Consider the following 23637-nt stretch of genomic DNA (forward strand, 5'->3'; position numbering starts at 1 on the left):
ATATCATGTCGTATGCTACGACGTCGGAAACCAAGGAGTTACATGTAATTCTGTCCCAGCCGAGCCATGATTCACTGGGCGGACTGACTGCCGAGGCGTTGTTTTGTATTTTAGCTGGCCTTCGACACCCGGTCGAGCAATCTTCTGCATCTGCGCCAAGTGCATATATTCTCTGCACAGTTCGCCAAGAGCCGCTGGGACCAGATTCTTGTTCGGAAGATTGTCCCGCTCCGTTTGTCCCCAAGCCAGCTCCACGAACGCCGGTAGAAGTAAAGCTGAACGGCGTGCGAGCTCCGACAGAGAGCGTTGCGATGACTTATTAAGCAAGTATTTCATCATCGATTCGGAGCCTTCCAAGGCAATTTCTCCCTCGCGCGGCAAAATCCCCCTCCCCCTGCCGATTCGCGCCCACCCTAACCTCCGCTTACAGACTCGCTTCGGTCGGGAAGGGCGTGTCCGAACACAGTTCGCTAAGGATGTTCGTAACCAGAGCTTCAGAAGAAATTTGTGTATTATCCTGCCTTTTCTGGTCCGCCCACATTCGTATGGCCGTGGAGGAGGCGTGAGTGGACGACCTCCTCTCACAGCGCATGCAGCTCTGCCATGACATCCTTTCCAGGCCCTTGTAGTGTCGTAGCAGAAACTTCTCCCGCCTTATCTTCAAGCCGGGATTCCGGCGTGCCAGTATTATCCATCGCCGTGGCATAGCCAGGATCGAGCGACAGCATGAACGACGTCAGGTCGAAGCCTTGACATGTCGATGTTGCCTCGAAGAGGGATGACACCGGAAGCTGCACGTCGCCGGGTCCTCCGCTGTCGCTGGAGCCTTCTTCAACCTCTTCGACTTAAGCGGAGCCACAATGTCCTCGAGTTGCTGATCGGGCGGCGTGTTGTCCTCGTCGTCGTCGGACTTCTGGTGACCCGTATTCGCCGCGGGGGTGCGCTTCGTCGCCTTCTTTTTGCTTTTCCGGACCTCGGTTAGCGCGACAGCAGTCTTCCCGCTAGACGCAGCACGCTTGCTGGTGCGCAGTGGAGGGGGATCCATTGCGGTACGCGTAGAAATAGCCGTCCACGGCTCGTCACCGCCTGTGACATCGACGACGACATCTCTGCTGACGGGAGCTACGCTGTCCGTAGGGGTTTTATGAGCCCTGGACGACGGCGAGTTGGGAGCGCTGGTGACCGCGGTGGTCGCTTGAGTGGTCATTGCTCGTTAGCGTTGTAGCCCCCCCTATTTCTTGACTGCTTGCTGTTTGTTCTTCCGAATACGATTACGAGAGAGCTCACCACGTGTGGTCAGCAACAAGCGGGAGCAGTGTATACCGGAACAGCTGCGGTATACCGGTACTAAAATCAGGTGTGGAAAACCTCAATGTGTCAACCGCTGTCGATTAGAAAACCGAACCCTACTGTGTCATTTTTTACGAGCATCCACTAATTACCGGTACCAAAAGCACAGTAACTTTTACCGGTAGTTTATTTCGGAGCAAAACCCATCAAATTATATTGCACCTCACTGAATTTCCCTCTCAACGCCTTACCTCGGTCGGTGTGTATATATGTGGTCGTCGTCCTCCACGTCGAATGTGGATCTGTTATTCCCTAGACGCCCGCGTCGTGGCTCTGGTGACTCGAATGGCTCCTCAACCCGTCGCAGTAGCGCCACCAGTCGTCTAGAACAGCGCCGTCGTGACTTACCGCCGCATTCGGTGTCGACAGGCGGCTTATGGGCATTCGACGGGCCCTCTACCAGTTCAGCGAGCTTTACCTCGTCTCCCACGGTCGCTACAGACTACAGCGTGGTATCGGCAGCTCCTTCGCCATCTGAGGAGCCGAATGCAGCTCCTCCAGGTCTCCAGAAGGGCTTGAAAACTGCGAATCATGGCGTTATCGGGTCGTATTCTAGTGGCGAAGTCACAGCTCGAATGCTCTGGAACAGACCCGAGAGGGAAGAGGAAGAGCGAGAAGAGGAGGCTCTGCCCTCGTACCTGAGCTACCTACAGGCTCCGTCGCTCACAGGAGACACCACTGCTGCTGCCTTGCCAGCTCCTGCGTCTTTTGGTCCAATAGCAAGGAGAATGAGCCCTTCTAGCGATGATGTCAGGGAGATGAAGAGCCAACAACTGGCACGAGCACTGCAGGAATATATTATGGTGCAGATGCAGGGGGTTCCAGGCAGCTCTAACGCTGTAGGAGGCTGTAGCTGCGAACGCCGTGTGATCGAGCTGGAGAAACAGGTTCAGAGTCTGTTAGCGGCCCAAAAACAGGATAACACGGCGTCAGAAGAGACGGGAAGCGCTGTAGGAGATCGAGTATCCACGCTGGAAGGGCGTCAGAGTGCGTTCCAGTCGCAATTGGCTCAAATCTCCAAAGTCCTCGGTGTGCCAGTGGGGAAACATGGCAAGAGCAGTCAGCTCAAGACACTGGTGCAGACGCTGCATGAAGAAATTGACTCCAAGGTCCAATCAGGTAGGAGTAGAATGTTATACTGTATGCGTCAGGATAAGCTCTGAGTTTTATCCTGTTTTTGTGGTACAGCGGTAGCTGACGTGGAGGCTGCGTGTGTAGCCAGCGCCACGAAGCGTACCGAGCAGTTGATTGCTGAGGCAGCTACGTCATCTTCTCCTGCTGGCGAATCATCGACGCCGTCGGAGTCAAATGACGACAAGAAGCAGCAGCTTCCAAGTGACTACGATACCAGTTCTGCCTCTGGGTTGCCCTTCGCTACCGTGTTGAATGCGTTAGCGGAAGAGCACGAGGCCTCGTTGACGAGACTCAGCACGCATTTTGACGAACGGCTGCGTCTGGAAGGGTCACAACGTATAGCGGTGGAAGGACGCGTGCGTGCCCGTCTAGGCGAGCTGGAGGAATGGTTACAGCAGGTTGAAGGTGAGCTCGGAGGCTCCCACTTCCAACCAAGTGTGGCTTCAGCGTCTATCCCTGCCATGACGAAACAACTGAACGCTCTCCAGACTCAATTAAATGAGCTGGAAAGCTCGTGGAAGCCACAGCGGCAGGAGGTCCACGAGATCTCTGCCAAAATGGAAAAGCTACCGGATCTCGACGCGTTACAGGCGCAGTTGGGGCAACAGCGTGACGACATGAAGGCTCTTCGCGACAACATCGCCAGTCTAGAGGCAGTGGGGTTGTCAACCCGTGACGAAACTCTCGCGGTGACTCGCACGTCGCAGGGCTTAAAGTTAATTGTAGAAAAACTCGTACGTGATACAGGGTCAGCCGAGGAGCTGCTGCAACAATATGTGAGCACGATTACACACCAAGTGGCCAGCGTGACTCGACAGTACGTGTCTGTGCGCATTCGAGACAACAATCGACTGCTGGACGCCACGCTACGTGCGCGAGTGCCCGACTACGTTGCAAATGAGAGCGAAAGTTTTTTACTGGTACGTCCGGAGACGAAGAAAGACGAGGCTGCGGGGACAGAGGAAGGAGAGAATTTCAGCTTCGTGCTGCGAGAGGATGACGAAAACGGAATCCGGCGCTTGCTAGCCACACAGCGAGCTCCCAAGCCCAGCACCATCGGCAACACCATTAGCTCAGATGCTAGTGCTGTTGTTGCTGCTGCTGGTGGGGCGTCATTGCCTTAAACTGCGTAGGATACACCGTTCGTTCCCGTTTTTTGCAGGATTAACCTCGTGTTATCCTGCATACGTAAGCATTTACCAAATTTTTTTGGAAGCGAATTGTCAATTGTTGTCGACTGGGGCGAGGCACACTAGTACGTGGCAGCACTGTAGAACGTAGTCAGCGCTGTGGAGACGTACACTGGAGAAATGACTCGCACTGGACATGTCTACAACAAAGGACATTAAAACGTTACTAGAGCCGAAAAAAGTTCTGCGAAGTGAACAACAACGCTCAGTTCTGAACAGCGACGTCTCGAGCGGCGACGGAGACAAATGCGTGCTAAAATTGAGTACTTCCGCCGGTCTCGTTCAACCGCAGCATACTGATATCACTGCATTGCTGGATCCCATTGATTTTTTTTTTTAATTTGAACTGGTACAGGTAGTGGAAACTTGGAGTCGGAGCACAGCTGTGCGTGAATGACTCATATCGTTTCTGGGCCAGACGAAGTTAAACGAGCTAAAAAACGTTCACTGCTGAACGCAACGCTCTCTGTAAACAGGCCCCCGTAAGTGAAAGTGATGAACGTTGGACGAGAGCCGCTCGAATGAGCGCTGCATGATACTTCGTATGCTGCTGAGACGAATGATATTAGCGGTCTCATGCTTGGACAGGTCGCGTGGATAGCCGTCCCTTACGAGAAAACGCTTGCGATGCGTAGCCACCTATCAGTTACCCGGCCGCGGTCTCAAGTAGGTGCAGGCGGTGAAATTTTCACCGCCACTGAAAAGCTAAGGTATCCGCGACGAATGCAGCTTATTGTGAGCTTTCATGCAACTTCTAATAAAAATTGCGCACAATCCTTCAGATATTGCGCAACGTTTAGCCTCGAATTGTGCCAAAAGGATTGGCAGATCTTCGATCATCATAGCAGCAAATAATGCAAACTCATCGTGTGAAGAATTCACTGCTCGCCGTCTCCGTCCAGTCAACGGCGCGCACCCAAAAATATAGGAGCTCTAGAGCAGTTCCACAGTATTAATGGACTTCACAACCGTCAATTTTCCGTCTCGGCGGTCGTAAAAGTGAGCGATGCTATGAGTCTCAAAGACAATGAGCTGGCTGAATGACTCTTGTGATAGTGCTGAGTGCAAATTCGCAGAAGATTTCCCAGAATACTGTACCAGGTATATATATTATTTCAGCTGGTAATAATTAATTTATCTTGTGATTCAGAAATAAAACGGGCGATTCGTCAGCCGAAATTTTCGCGGCTCTTCCGTTGGCTATGAAACCTCATCCAGGATCGTACGACACTGGCCCGATATGCTTCCTCTGTCTAGAGCCTCCACGTACGCCACGAATGCTTAAGCGCTACTGACGGGTGAAATCTCGCCTTGAGTCAGCATGTACTCGATGTCTTCGTGGTATCTTACTGGCCAGAGAGCTGCTGGCTTTACTCGTAGTAATACTACCTAGGTTGCAGTTGGAGGGTTCCTTCTAGAATTAGCGACGAATACGTTTCGTCATCGAAATGGATTCGATCCAGACGTGATTCCGACGAAATAAGTATTCAACATAGTTTATTACAACTTTCAAGAAAACACAAGTGATTATTGACAGTTTTTAAGATGCTTAAAATACACGGCAAATGTTAAATCGGATTGGGCGGGGGTGACAAGTTTACAAGCCTGACTCTTGGTGACAGCAGCAGGCCATTCTGTCAGCGGAATCGGGTTTAGGAGGTTTATGCGTTTCTTTGCCGCTTTTTTGTGAACTCCTTTTTGAGTGAATTAACCGCAAAGTTGTCCCCAGAAAAATGCGATTGTAGCATGACTCTGTCAGCGCAAAATCTCCTGCGTCTCATCCAACTCATTTACGAGCTTGTACCGAGCCTATCTTTTGGCGTTGTTGCCACGTGAAAGCACCGTCTACATCCGCAGATGCGCCCCAGGCAATGTGCAACGATTCCTTCTGAAGCTCATAAGCCCTGCTACTGAAGCGCTCCCCGTCTGGACTCGCTGCTGCCATCTCATCGCAGCACTGTCAAAAGATCGAATGCATTTGAATATGTCCCGTCTCTCACGCGCGTTCCGGAGGGAGTTTTTGTCGTTTTTTTTTCATCCTAACTTTCGCCTTTTTTCTGGGGTTGTCTCTCAGCGGAGAATACGCCAGCCACAGTTCTCACACTTCACTTTGCAAAGGGTTCTTCACAGCGCAGGTGCTCAATCAACAGCTGGGCAGCCACAACAAACTCTTGTGTTCTGTTCCGCAAAAGATGCTCTACACCCCGTCCGCATACAAGAACGTCAACGCGGCCAGCTACGCCGTCTCCAGCCCGGACGGAGCCAAGCGCCACATGGTCTCGGGTCCATTGCCTCGTCGCCGGGACAGCGCGCCGTTGCCAGGCTTGGTGTCCCTGCTGCAGCAGCAGCAGCGGAATCCCCAAGAAGCCTTCATGCTTTCCCCACACTCGCTCCAAATTGCGCAAGCCAATCGAGTCACCACGCCCAGCACCAGCAGTGAAAGCGGCTCGGAAAAGATTACTTACAACAGTACATTATACCGACCGAAGATCGAGATCAACCCGGTCTCCGAGCAAGGGCTGCAAGCCCGAAAAGTCGCGGCTTCAAATATTGCCGCTTCACTTGCGCCAACTTCGACGGTTTCATCTTCAGTTGCCGCCCCGATTGTGAAATCCTCGCGGTATTTGCGCGAAATGGACCGTCGCGCCATTTTATCTCGCATCGAGCAAGGTGAAAAGCAATCGGCACTGGCAAAAGAGTACAAAGTGAGCCGTGCGGCCATTTGCAACTTGAACAAGCACAGAGATGAAGTGTTGTCCAGAAGAGATGGCAACCCGCTGGCGAAACACCCAAAGAAGCCGCGTCCGAAGACGTTGAAAACGAAGCTGGGCAAAACTGGCTGGTCTCCTACCATGAGAGAAAACTTGCCACAAGAGCAACAAGGAGTGTACGAGGTCAAATCACGAGCGGCGGCGCTACTTCTCACGACATTGAGGAAGAAACACGCCACTGTGAGTGAGTTCCGACGCTCTAGCGACCGTCTCATGCGTATTGTGATGGAGGAGGCCTTGGCTCACGTGCCGGTCAAGACGGTGGGGATTTTCCTACCCAACCACAGCAAATCGGACGGTGTGGCACTGGAGCACCCACCGTGTGCCGTCTCCATGGAGCCTGCAGGTTGCCCTATGCTGGATCTTTTCCACTTGATGGAGCCAGATCAACCCACGGGCTACGTGAGTTTTGGCGATATGTCAGCATCCCCCAGTGATTCTCAGACGCGAGACGTGCAAGCCAAAATTTGTGGCAACAGACTACCCAGTAGTCTAAATTATCACAACGTCTTTATTATGGATCACGTGGTTACCTCTGCAGAGGTGGTGATTGCCGTAGTGAGACGGTTGCAGGAGCACGGCGCAGTGGAGGCCATGATCTCCCTCGTGTCTCTGATTACGACCCCAGAAGCGGTGGAAAAGATTTATGCTGTTTTCCCAGCATTGAAAATTGTGGTGGCACAAGTGGATAATGGAGGCCAAGAGCTGGCAGCGCCATCCCCAGTCGGACCCGTTGATATCGAGGCCATGCGCATGCGTGCATCGACCACCGACATGATTTTGGATCGACTGGAACAAGTTTACCACGGACTTTCACCAGCCACTCCATACTGACAAAAAAACTTGAAATTTGAGTTCCTAGGTAAAATGACGTAAAATTTGATGTACACTAACTAATAAAGGTGAAAAAAAAAACTTGGAGCATGAATCGCGAAACACCGTGTTCTGCTCGGCAATCTTGGGTTTTAGCACGTCATGTACTTTCGTTGGCGACTTTTGAATGCGATACCTTTCCAGTGCAATTTTGTCAACCAGTCAAAGGTCAATCTGGGATGAAGGAAGTGATAGCGACGCATAGAGTGACCGGAGTTGCAGTCCCAGTCCAGCTTGTTGTTGCAGCAACTGTTGGTTGCGCCGCTCAAGGTCTGTTGGCAACACTCTGCGCCTTGGTGGCGTACTCTGATCACTTGCAACAGAAGCAGGAGGACTCGTCGCGTCCGAGACGGGGGTAACCGGAGTGGCAGCCAGCGAGGCAACCGGCGTGCTCTGTTGTTGCATCAGTCTTTGCTGCTTCTGAATCTCGTATCGACGGCGACAACGTTCCCGTTCACGCACACGCTGCTCTTCCGTCGCATTCTGACGTCGCATGCGACTCCGTTGCGCCTCTCGTTTGCGTTGCTGCTCCGTTGCATTCTGTCGTCGCTCTCTCGACCGCTTCGTCTCTCGTTGGCGAGCGTCAGGAGAGGCCTCGGTTCGACGCAACCGACTACGCTCTCGCTCCTCAGCGCGTAGTCGCTTGCGAGCTCGTCTCTTTGTATCTGCCTGTCGTTGCGCCGGTGTGAGCTGCTCTCGCCGACGTCGACTACGCTCGGCTTCTGCCTTTTTAGCCTCTGGGGTTGCTCTCATGCGACGGAGGCGACTTCTTTCCGCCTCGACTGACTGTCTCGGAGTCGTAGAAGTTGTCGTGCCGTTAGCACTGCTTTGGTTAACTGATCTGATAGCGAGTGCTCCTGTTTGCAGACCTAAGTACCCCACTGGGCTTGAAGATGACATTTGGTTTCCTGAACGGTGACTGGCCAGAGCTGCCCGACTGGCAGAGCTGTCAACTGCTGGCAACATGCTGAGGAACTGGTTGTAGGTAGTTTCGTGGAATTGCCGCAGATGCAACAACGCTTGCCGACGTCCTAACTCGTTGGGCTCGAAGGCGTGAGGTATCTCGCTGCTCTTCCGAGCTTGTTTGCACCTTACGATATTGTCAACGTTTGATACTTTTGTGTCAGAAATGTGGTAAAACAGCTAGCAGTAGCCTTGAGGAAACTTACAAGCGACAAGACCAACACTCCCGCTCAGCGATTTCACCCCACTTGTTGTCTTGCATGGAAATCTGCAACAGGAAATTGCAACAAGATTGTTAGATAAAATTGGACCGGCGCAAAACGATGACTGGCAAATGCTCACCATCCTCTTCTCAGTGGACTTGAGCTGACCAAACCAGGCCTTCGCATCTTTCTTGCGACGAGGTCCGAAGCGCACGCGCTGATTCTCCTCTTCAGAGCAGCCATTGAAGCGGTACAGCACGTTCTTGAGATGACACGTCTTGAAATGCGTCACGAAATATCTATTACCAATAATTGCCACCACAACAATTATTGTCACAACTCTTTTTCATTTTGAAAGCCAGTCAGTCTTGCTGGCAACATGGCAAACTGCCACTGGAACGCACCGCGGATGCCGCAAGAAGTCGAAGAAGAAGTTCTCGTTGCACTCCTCGCACTGAATAAGGTTCGCGCGAATGTGGTCGAAATGCTCGTCGATGCGCGGGCCCGCTTCTTCAGCGGCATTACCAGGCTCCATTTTTTTTCTTCACTTTTGCCACCCAGGCGCAGAACACTTCAGATTTCGCTTGACTGAAATGTGGAACAGAACAGGCAACACGAAACTAGAAACGCAACGTTGGTGGCGATAATTGTGAGATTGTGGCAAATAGGTGGTAGTAGACAACCGGCTTCAACGCCACTAAAGCGGGGGTGTTATTGTGAAGCTGATCAGCCAACAGTACCGAGTCGAAACTGTCGGCAACAATGGCGCGAGTGTTCGTGGGCAACCTCCCCGAGGATGTGCGTGAGCGCGAACTCTCTGACAAGTTCGAGCGCTACGGACGCATCACGAGCGTGCGCATCAAGTTCCCGGCGCGACCCCCGCCATTCGCTTTCCTGGTGCGATTTGATTTGCAATCGTTGGCAATCATTTTGTCCACGAGTTTCGCCACTAACCAGTTGCAACAATTTTCCTAACGTTAACCGACATACAGACATACGAAAACGAACAAGATGCCAGTGACGCAGTGCGATCGATGAACAAGTAAGCGCAAATATTTAGTTTTATTCCACGCATTTCTAATGCCCAATTCCAGCACAACGTTCGGAGGCAGTCGCATCCGAGTGGAAATGTCACGTGGCATCGACGACGCTCGGTACGTTTCCAAGCAGCACAAACGTCCGCAACTTTTCTCATTCTACTGCTGAATCTGTCTCCAGTCCTCGAGGCACTCAGTATCGCGTCAAGATCTCTGGATTGCCAGACACAATGAGCTGGCAAGATCTCAAGGATTTCCTCCGTAAAGGGGGAGATGTCGTCCACAGTGACGTGGATCGTCGTGGTAATGGCTCGGCGTCTTTTGCCACTCCGGACGAGATGCTACGTGCCATTCGAAAACTAGACGGCACCGATCTGGATGGCGAACGCGTTCGAATCCGGGAAGATGACGCCGGGGGACGTTCACGGTCCGCCTCACGCTCGCGTTCGAGGTCTCCGGCTCGACGTACGAGTCGTAGACGCTCGCCGTCTCGCTCGCGTTCCCGCTCTGGTTCGCGGTCTCCACGTCGCTACAGTAACCGAGGCAGTCGCCGTGATCGCTCCCGGTCTCGTTCGCGTTAAATCATTTTTTTTTCAGGTTTCCCATCGTGGTAAAAAGTCAAGAAATGGCAACAGTTTGGGTTTTAGCGACCAGTGTGTCAACGGAAAGAAAGTGGCAAACCTCGCAATTTCTGTTTTATTGCGTCCTTATTCTCGGTCGTATTTGCTGTCGGCAATACTGACGTTGTCGGGTTAATTTACCCAAAGTTCTTGCGCCAAAGTGAAATTTCCTGTTGCTTGAAGTACCGTCGGTCTTCTTCATCCACCAACACGAGGTTGAGGAAATACTTTACGGAAAACCGACTCTGCACGTTGCGGTATGTCGGAGTGAGTGCGTACGGCGCAAGATACAGTCGGACTGGAACGCTTTCCCCCTTGACTGGCGCTCCATCCATGATCTCAAACTTGGTGACGGTCTCGCTCTCGCTGTGGCGCTGCGTCCCCGACCCCACGCTCTCACGACGTAGAATCGCCAGCTCCATGTGTTTGATCTTGATTCGCACCAAGAGGAAGAAGATTTTCCCGATCACCACGTCCTTCAGGTGGTATCTACATGTACACCACATTTTTTTTTATGCAAATATCTTTTAAATCGCATTATTTTTTTGCCACGTACCTCGATTTATCGTACTCGAACTCGATGTGTAGACAGTCTTCGATGCCCACTTCCATCTTTATGGATCGATCCGCTGGCGGCGGGGGAGCCACACGTTGAACCCAGAGATCTTGCTCTTGCACCAGGTTACTGGCATAGTTTCCTCTTGCCAGAGTGGCACGGAGCACATATCTCAGCTTGACACTTTTGCCATAGTAACTTTCATGAGGTTTTTCCACTTTGGCAAAATCGAATGCAAATGTTTGTCCCCCTTCGATGATTTCCCCGCTGGGTTGCAACTCTCGCACTGAGCTGGTGAACTCGAAGCCGGCGTTGCGATCCACTGGCACTTCGATGAGGCCCAGCAGCTCCAGCTTCAATCCTGTGTGCTCTAAGCGCTTGTCGGCGTCAATTTTAACGGTTAGAATGCCGCGAATGTCTTCGTCATCATGGAAAAGTGGCAACTCGTTCGGTTTGTCACTTTTTGCCTCGTCGAAGCGCGGAACTTTGAGTCTTGTTCGCTTCTCGTCGCCGTCTAAAGCGAAGCTGAGCTCTGCAGATGGCACACCGAAGCCGAAGAGTTTCTAGTCCAAGTGACAAAGCGAACAGTTAGCCAAGAAGGTGGCAAGTTGCAAAGACCCAAAGAAAAGAGTAAACGACTTGCCATGATACAGTTCTTTTGCTAAGTTGCGGAAAAGAAAAACCATGCTTTTCGACAGGGTAAATGGTGTACATACACCACTCAAGCACCGATTTGAGAAGTTTTCAGAATAAAAAAAAACTAAAAACGGATGATAACAATGGAAAGCGTAAAGGAACATGTCGATTCCACTAATCTACGATCGCCTTCACTGACCCCTGTATCCCCGCGTACGTCGTCCTGGAAACGTGTTGAGAAGAAATGGAACCAAGTTCAAGTTGGTCACCAGGGATCGTACTCTGTCGAGCGGTTGGAACTTCTAGACCACTACTGCAACAACACCTCACTGATTCGAGTGATAGTAGTTTGTCTCTTGACCCCACTACCGTCGCTCACTGTGGCGGTTGTCTTGGAGTGTTTGCCTTTGAACTCGCCATCGGCCGGTTGGGCGTCGAACTGTTTCGCATCAGTCTCATGTTGCTGCTCATTAACATCGCTGGGGCTTCTCAAGCCAATTTGTTCGTCCCGGGATATAACCAAACAGTGCGCCAGGTGATTTATGCGTCGCTCGTAGTAAGTGCACTACAGACCGGGGCATTTATCCTCGAAGCTGTAATAGTTGGCTTTCCCGTGCCCTTTATCTGGCAAATTGGTGCCGTTACGATGGGGATTTTTGTGCCTCTAGTGATTCGCTTGGTCAATGGCGGACAAACACCTGCGGTGTTTGTCAAAGGATCGGCTCTTGCTCAACATCACAAACGACTTCTCAATACCTTTTTTGTCCACTTGGCATTGATTGGCGTGTTTCCGTTGTGCAGGGTCCTCTATGATTTGATTCCGCGATCGTATCGGGGCTTTGTGGTTGTCATCGTTCCCATCTGGAAATTTACAGCGAAACGCTTCGCGGTGCGCATGGTGCATGAGCTAGAAGACTTTGTTCCAGAACTCGTGGCCTTTTCAGTCGATTTTTTCAGTGCACTCTTCGTGTCCGTCTGCATGTCGACGTCAGGTTGACAGCGCTGTTCATCACGGTTGATATTGTATTCGCTCTTGTGAAATTCCGTAATCTGAACAAAAATGAGCGAGTTCTTCGACAACTACTTCAAGATCGGCGACGTTGCCAAAGCTCTCATCTTATTAATACGAGAGAGGATACTACATTTAGTAGTGGACTTTTGTCGACGATCCTCGAGGTAGTTCGAAATCCGAAAGCCTATCAGGTATCATCTTTAGATCGAGTACGCCTATATGCTAGTCCGCCCCACGTCGTTCCTGAAAACCTGTACAAACGTTTACAAATCATGGGAATGTCCTGCAGCTTTGGGGGTCACCAGTCTAACCTAACGCGAGTGTCATCATACCAGCACGCGCCTAAAAATCTGTTGACGTCGTGGAAATTCCGACAGATATCGGTGGTGCCAGCATCTATGCCGGTAGTGCCAGTTAAAGCTCAAACACCTACTAATTTGCGAAAAGAGAACAGCGTCAAACCAACCGAACCATCCAAGTATCTCGTTCTTCATGGTCTCCAGTTGCTCTTCAATTGCGAGTATCTCGTGTTGGTCGAGTACATCGAATGCGTCGTTCCGTTCGTATTCGTACTTTACAAATCTGCTCTCGAGCAATTGCCAAATGTTGTCTATTTTCCGGGAGGTGCTGGCCATTGGGGCATCACCGCAGTGACAAATCTGGTGGTGTTTGGTGTACTGGAAGTCGGATCGCTTCTTCTACTTCATGTTTTCCTGCAACGTAAATTTGGTTTCTCTCCGCTGTACCAACTCGCGTTTGTGCTGGAGACGCAGGCCTCAGCTATCCAAGCGCATTTATTTCCGGTGACGATATTCTTACTTCAGTATCAACTCGCACATCTGGGTACGTACTCATTTGCAGAAGGTTCACTGGTAAGGCTTCTGACATCCATTTCAGGTGTTGACTTTACCTTTCGCTTTGAATGGCTTTCGAAACAGAGTTGATTAGACTGACCATGCTATTGTTTGCCTAATATTAGAATTTATATTGTGACGCTCCTCGTCACTAAAAAAACACAACAACTAAAATAAAAAAAAACATTCTGCAAGTATTTATAGCTGCTGCACTTCGCCAAGCTCGAATCGACGGTGATGGAAGGTGTATCGGGGTCTTGCAATTCTGACTCGCGTTCGTTGACGCCGCCATCCTCACGTATATCGTCCTGGAAACGTGTGGGGAAGAGATGGAATCAAGTTCAAGTTGGAAACCAGGGATCGTACTCAGTCGAGCGACTTGAACTTCTAGACCACTACTGCAACAGTACTCCACTAAGTCGAGTGATTCTGGTTTGCCTGCTGACTCCGCTACCAGCTCTCACTGTAGCTGTTGTCTTGGAATGTTTGCCACTGCAACCACCATCTGTCGGATGGGCGTCGAACTGGATGTTCTGGCTTCGCGTCATTCTGATGCTGTTGTCGGTTAACATCGCTGGGGCTTCTCAAGGCAATTTATTCGTCCAGGGATACAACCAAACAGTACGCCAGGTGATCTATGCTTCGCTCGCGATAACTATACTACAGACCGGAACATTTGTCCTCGAAGCTGCAATAATTGGCTTTCCCATGCCATTCATGTGGCAGACTGGCGCTGTAACGATGGGGGTCTTCGTTCCACTAGTGACTCGTTGTGTCAATGGGCCTGCAGTATTTGTCAACGGGATAGTTCTTGCCCAACACTACAAGCAACTACTCAACAGTTTTTTTGTCCAGATGGCATTGATAGGGGTGTATCCGTTGTGCAGAGTTCTTTACGACTCGATCCCTCGGTCGTATCGGGACTTTGTGGTCATTATCATTCCCATCTGGAAATTTACAGCAAAACGCTTTGCGGTGCGCATGGTTCATGAGTTGGAAGACTTCGTTCCAGAACTCGTGGCCTTTTCAGTCGATTTTTTCAGTGCACTCTTCGTGTCCGTCTGCATGTCGACGTCAGGATCCTTCCACTTGACAGCGCTGTTCATCACGGTTGATATTGTATTCGCTCTTGTGAAATTCCGTAATCTGAACAAAAATGAGCGAGTTCTTCGACAACTACTTCAAGATCGGCGACGTTGCCAAAGCTCTCATCTTATTAATACGAGAGAGGATACTACATTTAGTAGTGGACTTTTGTCGACGATCCTCGAGGTAGTTCGAAATCCGAAAGCCTATCAGGTATCATCTTTAGATCGAGTACGCCTATATGCTAGTCCGCCCCACGTCGTTCCTGAAAACCTGTACAAACGTTTACAAATCATGGGAATGTCCTGCAGCTTTGGGGGCCACCAGTCTAACCTAACGCGAGTGTCATCATACCAGCACGCGCCTAAAAATCTGTTGACGTCGTGGAAATTCCGACAGATATCGGTGGTGCCAGCATCTATGCCGGTAGTGCCAGTTAAAGCTCAAACACCTACTAATTTGCGAAAAGAGAACAGCGTCAAACCAACCGAACCATCCAAGTATCTCGTTCTTCATGGTCTCCAGTTGCTCTTCAATTGCGAGTATCTCGTGTTGGTCGAGTACATCGAATGCGTCGTTCCGTTCGTATTCGTACTTTACAAATCTGCTCTCGAGCAATTGCCAAATGTTGTCTATTTTCCGGGAGGTGCTGGCCATTGGGGCATCACCGCAGTGACAAATCTGGTGGTGTTTGGTGTACTGGAAATCGGATCGCTTCTTCTACTTCATGTTTTCCTGCAACGTAAATTCGGTTTCTCTCCGCTGTACCAACTCGCGTTTGTGCTAGAGACGCAGGCCTCAGCTATCCAAGCGCATTTATTTCCGGTGACGATATTCCTACTTCAGTATCTACTCGCACATCTGGGTACGTACTCATTTGCAGAAGGTTCACTGGTAAGGCTTCTGACATCCTTTTCAGGTGCTGACTTTACCTTTCGCTTTGAATGGCTTCGAAACAAGAGTGAATAAAACTAACGTCTATAGCTGACAAGAGCACTTTGAGTAAATATGATCGCTATTTAAAAGCCATTACAAATTCATCCCATATTATTATTACTGGAAATCCGAAAGTAAAACAAGTCTAAAAAACAAATTTGTTCCTCAGAGCACATTACCATTTCTTCAACAATCATTGCAATCTTGACAAGTAATTATAAAGTACATTTATCTATTGTTTTAACTTCTTTAAGGGTGGTCTGTGCGCTCATCGTGATGGGTATTTGAAGTGGGTGGCGGCTTGAAAGCCCAACCACGACCACACTATACAGTCGAGAGTGACGAGCAAGCTGGACAACCAGCATATGGTTGCAGTCAGCCATCAGTGTACCAGGTTGTTGCAGCTTACAACTACAAGTTGCAGCTCGTCATCTCAAGCTGGTGAAAGCTCTAGTTAGGGAGTCCTTGTTAGAGGCTAGGCTATCACTGGGACGCTGGTGATAGCTATGTAGAGCTTTGGATTGCATGCATGTTTCTATCTCACTTTACATTTTACCAAGACACAAGCAATACAATCGGCTATACTTCTGGTCGAGGTCATTTGAGACCTCCCGGGGCTCAGCAATAGCACCCTCCTCCTCTTCTTCCTCTTTCTCCTCCACTTCATCCGAGGAGTCGAAGATACTCTGACAGGAGTGTTGAGTCTGCTTCTCCTCGCGGAGTGGAGACTTAGAGGCCGTACGCTTCTTTGAGGGCTTGGCGCCTTCGGCTTTAGAAGCCTTAGCACGCGCAAGACCCTCGGCAAGCGAGAGACGTTTGCGAGGATTCTCTTCCTCATCGCCACCAGCTTTAAGAGTGCCCTTAGCCTTGACGGACGGACTCTCAGAGCGCACAGACGTCCTGGGACTGTGATCGCCTTGATCACTAGCGAGCGACTGCACGCTGTCATCCTTGTGCTCACTGGGCACTGGGATGTGCCCACCCACAGAGCCCAGAGGAGCATCGTGCGTGCTCTCGGACTCGGCCTCGTCATCACTGCCAGAGTTGAACTCACATTCCACGAACCGAGGGCTCGGACGATTGTCTGAGGCCGAGGGCGACGGACTGCGGCGCTTGCTTGCTTGCCCACAGCCGCGTCACCCGAGGAAACGATCGCCTCGGAGGCCACCTGAGTAGCCTCCTTGAGTGCCGAGCCTTTGCCGTGAGGCTTAGTGCTCTTAACTTGCGCCTTACCGGCAGCAGCCTTGGAGCGTGTCTTAGCACTGCTCTTAGCAGTGCCACGAGGCATGGTAATGGTCGAATTGGAGACCTAGACGAAGAGCGCACAGGTTGCCGCTCGAGGATCTAACTGTGAAGTGAGCCTCCGCCGCGCTCGCGCGGCCAAGTCGATGGTTTTCGACTTTGAGAATGAGAGTTTGTGACGAACACCTCTTCATTCTGATTGGTCGGTAAATCGAACCTAAGTGGGGAGGATGTAACGAGGTACGTAGCCCTAAGTGTACCCTGGCTACATGAAGTGTGACACTTCACACTTCAGGAGTATGACACGTCATACTCCGGGATATTTGGTACAAAGTAACAAGGTCGTTTAAAGCCAACGATTGGTCAACGACATTGCATTTCTATACGTAACTTATAGTTTGTATTAAACCCAAACTTTATCTACCTATTAATATACTCAGTTTACAATCTACCTTATTTAGGTCACTTCGCCCTCTTTTAAATAAGAGGGGACCTGTGAACTGCCGTTCACTGAGAGTTTGTACACTCTCGGAAGATAACTTCCTCTAGCGCAAGGTGCTGTGTGACCCCGTCACAGATATCGTCATCTTGACCTTAGCACTGCTACAGAATTCTTTGAATTTGGTCGCAGTAGTGAATACAAGACGGTCGGAGGAAGCTGGCACTTCCAATTCCAAGCTGCCCAGCGTGTGCGTGGGGGTTCAGTGGTGGCACCCGTCAGCCAGGGAGCTGTCATCAACTCAAGAGGGTACTGGCCTCCCGAGGGGAGCTCTGGGGCTGACCTCTTCTTCGAGCTTCTCGTCGCTCCTCGTGGCCTTGTGGGCGGCCACACTTCTAGGGGCATCTATGAGCGAGCCCTTGTTCAGAAAGAACAGTTGTTCTTTGACAACTTGGAGGCTACTCGGTGTGTGCTTCTCGCGCCACACCGCATTCCCCTTAAGGACGTCACGACTTGTCGTAAGAAGCCCAAGACCCGGGGTGGTCTCTATCCTCGTTGGGGATACCCCTGGGCTGTGCCCGAGAACTGCCCCACGTGGGAATCTTGCGAGGACATGTTCTGGACGTGGGTGGAGTCTCTTAAGCACTCACCCACGGAGTTATGGGAACTCCATGAAGATCAGCTGCTGTCCCACATCCTGGACCAGCGTGATCTTCGTGTGAGGTTTGCCCACTTGGGACTACTTATGAAGCTGCCGCCGCTTCTGTTCCCAGATTGCGACAGCCTTCGGGCGGTCAATCAGGAGCCGCTCAATCGGCTCCCATGAGTTCTCGGAGTGGGCATAATTCCTCCACTTCACGAGGAGCTGTCGCTTACCGCGACGCCGTTGCTCCTGGAGGATCCGCTCCACATGGAAGTGGACTTCTCCATTCCGGTCAAGCAGGGGCGGAGGTGCCCTCGTACGAGTACGAGTACTCGGTGCCTCCCGAAAGCCACTCTCGTCCGAGTGCTCCGACTGCGGGTCCGACACAGGGCCCTGAGGTTGACCGCCTCCGTCAACGTGTCCTCGTGCTTGAGATTGCACTTGGCCTTGGGACTGGCGGTGATGCTGCCGCCCAGACCGGGAATCAGGGCGAGCTCGCTCATCTTGCGGGCCGCCTGGTTCTGTTGGAGGGTGAGGTCGCGAACCTGCACCTGCGGGTGGATCGCCGGGCCTCTTCGTCCGATCTGGACGAGGCCTTTCGCATGATCCAACGGATCGGGGCTCTGTTGCCACGTCCGGATCCGCCTGGGGCGCACTCCCAGACGTACGCGTATGGTGCGTACCCGGCGTACTCAGCGTACTCGGTGTATGGCTCCGGGGTCCGTTCGTACGGAGCCCCTCCGGCGTACGGTCTTGACCGCAGCCTTGCCGTTCCGACCGAGGCTTGGGTGCCTGCTCCGACGCCTTCGTCGACGTCTGTGGCCCGCCCTCGCTTTGAGGAGCTGGGCCAAGGTGGGTCTGCGAGTCAGCAACCCCCTTCGGATCAAAGTACCGCTTAAGACGTCCAACATAGAACGTCGGGTGCGTCGTCATTGACTTTGGCAGGTCGATGGTGGAGGACGCACCATGTCTGGCCAGGACAGCAAATGGTCCGATGAAGCGGTGCTTCATCTTGTTGCTGCCGACAGAGCTGACAGTGTCAAGAGGTAGGTTCCTCATGTTTAGCAACACTAAGTCTTCCACCTTAAATATACTAAAGTTTCCTCTTCCATGTTTGTCAGAGTACTCCTTTTGTTTATCTTGGGCCGCTGCCATGGCATCGCGGACCCTGCTGACAATGTTCAGCTTGGTATCCATAAAGGATTCCACCTGTTTCAGCAGCGAAACTGGTCTCACCTCTGAGACCTGGGAGGAAAGGGCTTTCCGAGCCTCTCCCCCACATAGAATAGAGGAGTCAGTGTCTCCTCGAAAAGTGAGAGGCACTCTGGGGTGGCGGAAGCCGTTCAAGTAGAACGGCGTGAACCCCGTGGACGCAGCACCGCGCTGTTGAGCGCAAACTCAACAGCTGGAAGCTGCGTCGACCACGTACGTGGTGCTGCCGCGCACACACTGCACAGAGTGCCCTCGAGTACTCGATTGACGCGCTCTGTTTGGCCGTCTGTCTGCGGATGGTCCGCAGTGGACATCTGCAGACGAGTTCCCAGTAAAGGGAACAGCGTTTTCCAAAACGCAGCAGTGAACCGCGGGTCTCGGTCCGAGACAATTGTCTCCGGGAGACCGTGATAGCGGAACACGCCATCGACGAACAACCTTGCGGTTTGTTCGCCCGTAACAGTGACGGGAACTGGAGCAAGATGTATCATCTTGCTCAGCCGACACACGAGCACCAGAATTCCGGTGTTGCCGTGTCCGTCGGCGGGAAGCCCAAAGATAAAGTCAAGACTCATCGACTTCCAACAGTCAGCCGGTACGGGCAGGCTCTGTAGTGGAGCCGAAAAGTGCCCTTCGGATTTGACCCGCGGACATGTTTCGTATGTCTTAACGTACGGGGCGACCCACTTGTACATGTGGGTCCACCAGAAGGACTTAGATACCGACAGAAAGGTCTTCTCGCGGCCCAAGTGGCCGCTAGAGGGCCCGTCGTGCGCCTCCGCGAGGATATCGAGCTTCAGATCCTCGTCGTTGGGTACGACCACCCGTGGAGGATCATTGGGCTCCACCCGGTAGTAGAGGAGTCCATCCTTCATCTCATATCGGTGGAGCCGTGAGCGCTGTCGCGACGAGAGCCAGTCGGACTTCGCGCTCGTTCCTGCCATAAGGAACTTGACGATAGGCGCGACAGCCTCATCGTCCCGATACGCCATGCGTATCCGATCATATAGATCCGTTGTCACCCGCGTGATGTGGGCCAGCTCATAGTCAGGACGCCGAGAGAGGGCGTCCGCAAGCACGTTGAGCTTGCCCGGCTTGTATTCGACGCGGAAGTTAAATTCCGCGAAGAAGGACAGCCACCTCGTCATCCTTTGGGAGAGGTGAGGCGAGTTAGTCGCCGTCCTCAAGGACGCGTGGTCTGTGTAGATCACAAAGGGCCTAGAGCCCAGTAGGTGAACACGAAACTTCACAAGGGCATATTTCATGCCAGGAGCTCCTTGTCGTGGACAGGGTAGTTCCGCTCGGCGGCTTTGAGCTGCCTAGACTGGAACGAGATGACTCGTTCGTGTCCTGCCGTGTCGGCCTGCAGCAATGCCCTACCGATTGCCTAGTCGGAGGCATTGCAGACGATGCTGAACAGCTTCGTCTCGTCCGGCAGGTCTAGGACAGGAGTCTCTTGGATACTGGTCTCGACGCTGTCAAAGGCATCCTTGTGCTCTCAGTCCCAGCGTCAGTCGGCGTCCTTCTGAAGGAGGCCCGACAAGGGAGTAGCGAGGCCCGTGTACCTTGCGATGTACTTGTGAAGGCAGTTGGTCAAGCCCAATCACTTTCGGAGATCCTTCTGGTATCGGGGCGTCGGTCATGCTACAATGGCCTTGGCTTTGTCTGGGTCAGCTCAAACGCCGACGTTGTTGGCGAAGCAACCGAGAACCTTGATCTTTGGCGACCGCACTTGTCGATGTTGGCCTAGAGCTTGTTCGCTCGTATTACGTCCAACACCCGACGAAGGTGTCCTAGATGCACCTCCATGGCCGTCTTGCCTCCTTCGGCACGGCTATGGACGAAGATGTCGTCGAAGTGCGTGTGTACGAGGCACGCACTAGCCTGAACTATTGCGTCACCAGGCGATTGAACGTAGCCGGGGCGTTAGACAAGCCCTGCGGCATGACGAGCCACTCCCAAAGCATGCCGCTTGGAGTGGTTACCGCGGTGAGCGGGATGTCGCTCTCTCGCATCAGGATTTGGTAGTATCCGTCTACCAAATCCAGCGCACTGTACAGTACGCTCCCGGCCATGTTGTTCAGCAACACATGCTTTCGTACGATTGTTGGCTGATCCGGCACCGTCGCGTTGTTCCCTTTGTTATAAGCATGAACCAGACGCCACTTTCTGTTCGATTTCCGAACGCTGAAAGTCGGCGTCGAGTGCGGGGATTTCGACTCCCGCACCATGCCTGCCTTCGCTTTCGCGGCGAAGAAGGCATCAATGACCTCGCACTGCTCGCGCGGGAGAGGCCATTGCCTCGTGACACAATACTTTGTGCCGGGCACGGGATCAATCTCGTGCCGTACGCCTCGATCCGGCGGGAGTTGGGTCGGTGGGTGTTTGTTCACCACGTCCGCATACTCCTTCACCAAAGGATACACCGGATCGTTGGGGTTCTTATAAATTTCAGAACCCAAGCGCGCATGACGCTGCTTGTCCAAGTCTTCCAGGGCGTTCTCATCCAAGACAGAGGAGGATTTCAGCTCCTCCCGAGTGGTCTCAGGTCTCATGAGTACCATCGCAGCAATCTCTCCAGCCTTGAGGTCGGTCAGGAAAGACTCAGCCGTCATTTCCTCGAGGTTCAGTATCTCTGCAACCTCTGGCAACGGTTCCAAGAGGACACCAGATGCCTTGACGGGTAAACCGGTCTCGTCATCGAAGATGTGACAACACGCTTCCACCGGGCTTGTCGGAGGAGCCCGGGCCCTGGACTCCGAGTCGCTTGAAGCGACGTCGATCGGAGCGTAGTTCGGATCCGACTTGAGGCGGCGGCGGCGGCGTCGCTGACGACGGCGACAGTGACGTCGAGCTTTGCTGCCCACGTCTAGGGATGTCGGCGCTACGACATCCGAGGCACTCGTGGCCTCGTGTGGTACCGTGGTACTCACACAGGAAGCGTGTTCAACGCCTTCCTCTTCAGTTAAGGTCTGGGCGACCGCGTGTGGCACTGTGTTACCCACACAGGAAGCGTGTTTGACGCCTTCCTCTTCAGGTAAGGTCTGGGCGACCGCGTGTGGCACTGTGTTACCCACACAGGAAGCGTATCCGACGTCTTCCTCTTCAGTTAAGGTCTGGGCGACCGTGAGTGGAACTCTGTTGCCCACTCTGAACACGCTGTTCTCAGTGTTCGTGACAGCTGCAGCTGTCTGCGGAGCTAAGTTACCCGCCTGTGGACCTAAGTTACCCACTTGGCCAGCGCCTCTTCTGGGCGCTGCCATCAAAACATCCTCGGAGTCGTCATATACGTTGACGACCCCCAAGCATCTGCCGGATGCTTTGGTACCCTGGCAACCCTTGCGGGCGCCCCGGGTCCTGACAGAGGTGGGAACATGACTCACCAATGCTCTGTCGGACTGCGCAGGGCGGCTGGCACCGATTGCCTGGCCTCGTGCATCGCGCACCCATCACGAAGACTTAGTTCTTCCCCAGTGGGCGCCCCACTAGGGCGCCCCGCCCCTACTGGTTCCCGGCGTTCCCCTGTCCCCGGGATCCTGGCTTCTGCCAGCGACCCTTGAGGACGGGCTTGGGGAGAACCGTCTGCGGAGTCTTTCCGCGGGACAGTCGCGCTTGAAGTGGCCCATCTTCCCACAGTCGAAGCAGCGGATGTCACGCGGTTCGGCGGACCTAAGTTCCATGGGAACTGGTCCGTTGGGGCTTGTTCAACCGGGAGCCGACAAGAAAATCCCAGGCCACGCTGAGGCCGGCGTACGCGCCTGGCGATGGCTGTACTCTTCTTGAAGAGCCACTTGAATCGCCTCTTCAAGGGTGCTTGACTGCACCCGGAACAGCTAAGTGCGCGCGGGGCCCACTCGAAGGCCGTCCATGAACACAGTCATCTTGATGTGTTCGCTGAGTGGGTTTCCCACTAGGGACACCGTGATCTCCCGTATCTCTTGCACATACTCGTGCAGCTCGCGCTTTCCTTGTTTACACGCGAGGAAGCGCGAACGCTGACGGTACTGGTAGTTCGCCGGGAGGAACGCGGCTCGGGGCTGCTCGCACAGCTGAGCCCAGGATGTGAAACATCCAGGGGATGTTGCTTCCCGTGTGTACACCCAACTCTTAGCACGGACGCTAAGGTTGAAGAGTGCGAAAGCAACACGCAGTTGCTCGGTCGAGATAAGAGCCGCGTCCATCGCGAGCTCTACTTCCCGGACCCAGAAGTAAAGGTTGTCGCCTTCCTTCCCTTCATCCGGCTTAACCTTCAGCCGTATTGGCTTCGGGTGAGGCGGATTTGCTTCCGCCGCCAGAGCCTGCAGGCTCTCTCACACATGCGCGATGAGATCCTGCTCGTACGGATCGAATGCATTGACGCGCTCGAGCTGCTCAGCCGGTGTTGACACCACCAGGCTCTGCAGGGCCTCCATCCCGAAGATGCCTGCCATCTTCCGAACCGACTCCAACTGAGAGTCGTTCATATGGGAGAAGTCGTTCATATGGGAGAAGTCGTTCCTATGCATGGCAACGAACTTCGGAGGCTCAGGTAGTCTACCCGCGGTGGCGTGGATTGACTACTAGTGCTACCAAGTGTGACGGGGTCACACAGCACCTTGCGCTAGAGGAAGTTATCTTCCGAGAGTATACAAACTCTCAGTGAGCGGCAGTTCACAGGTCCCCTCTTTTTTTAAAGAGAGCGAAGTGACCTAAATAAGGTATATTGTAAACTGAGTATGTTTATAGGTAGGCTAAGTTTGGGATTAATACAAACTATAAGTTACCTATAGAAATGCAATGTTGTTTGACCAATGGTTGGCTTTGAACGACCTTGGTACCCTGTACCAAATATCCCGGAGTATGACGTGTCATACACCTGAAGTGTGAAGTGTCACACTTCA

General features: G+C 52.6%; 5 protein-coding genes across 5 annotated transcripts; 3 read left to right on the plus strand and 2 right to left on the minus strand.

Moving 5' to 3' along the window:
* Positions 1-1559: 1559 nt before the first annotated feature.
* PITG_11802 (uncharacterized protein) lies at positions 1560-3556 on the plus strand (the record flags this gene model as incomplete). The annotated part of the gene is made up of 5 exons (XM_002901253.1): positions 1560-2008; positions 2093-2469; positions 2539-3408; positions 3456-3467; positions 3519-3556. 5 exons carry the CDS (start codon positions 1560-1562, stop codon positions 3554-3556), a joined length of 1746 nt encoding a protein of 581 aa, XP_002901299.1.
* Positions 3557-5420: 1864 nt separating this feature from the next.
* PITG_11803 (uncharacterized protein) lies at positions 5421-7360 on the plus strand (the record flags this gene model as incomplete). The annotated part of the gene is made up of 2 exons (XM_002901254.1): positions 5421-5506; positions 5749-7360. The coding sequence occupies 2 exons, from the start codon at positions 5421-5423 to the stop codon at positions 7277-7279; spliced, it is 1617 nt and encodes a 538-aa protein (XP_002901300.1).
* Positions 7361-7628: 268 nt separating this feature from the next.
* Positions 7629-9042, minus strand: PITG_11804 (uncharacterized protein; the record flags this gene model as incomplete). Its single annotated transcript, XM_002901255.1, has 5 exons — positions 7629-7711; positions 7807-8408; positions 8488-8549; positions 8624-8783; positions 8889-9042. The coding sequence occupies 5 exons, from the start codon at positions 9017-9019 to the stop codon at positions 7629-7631; spliced, it is 1038 nt and encodes a 345-aa protein (XP_002901301.1).
* Positions 9043-9238: 196 nt separating this feature from the next.
* PITG_11805 (splicing factor, arginine/serine-rich, putative) lies at positions 9239-10188 on the plus strand (the record flags this gene model as incomplete). The annotated part of the gene is made up of 4 exons (XM_002901256.1): positions 9239-9381; positions 9477-9526; positions 9579-9638; positions 9703-10188. The coding sequence occupies 4 exons, from the start codon at positions 9247-9249 to the stop codon at positions 10100-10102; spliced, it is 645 nt and encodes a 214-aa protein (XP_002901302.1).
* Positions 10189-10199: 11 nt separating this feature from the next.
* Positions 10200-10902, minus strand: PITG_11806 (vacuolar protein sorting-associated protein 26B-A; the record flags this gene model as incomplete). The annotated part of the gene is made up of 3 exons (XM_002901257.1): positions 10200-10630; positions 10698-10826; positions 10880-10902. The coding sequence occupies 3 exons, from the start codon at positions 10900-10902 to the stop codon at positions 10279-10281; spliced, it is 504 nt and encodes a 167-aa protein (XP_002901303.1).
* Positions 10903-23637: the final 12735 nt, after the last annotated feature.

This window comes from Phytophthora infestans, genomic scaffold (assembly GCF_000142945.1).
Source record: "Phytophthora infestans T30-4 supercont1.21 genomic scaffold, whole genome shotgun sequence".
NCBI lineage: Eukaryota > Oomycota > Peronosporomycetes > Peronosporales > Peronosporaceae > Phytophthora > Phytophthora infestans.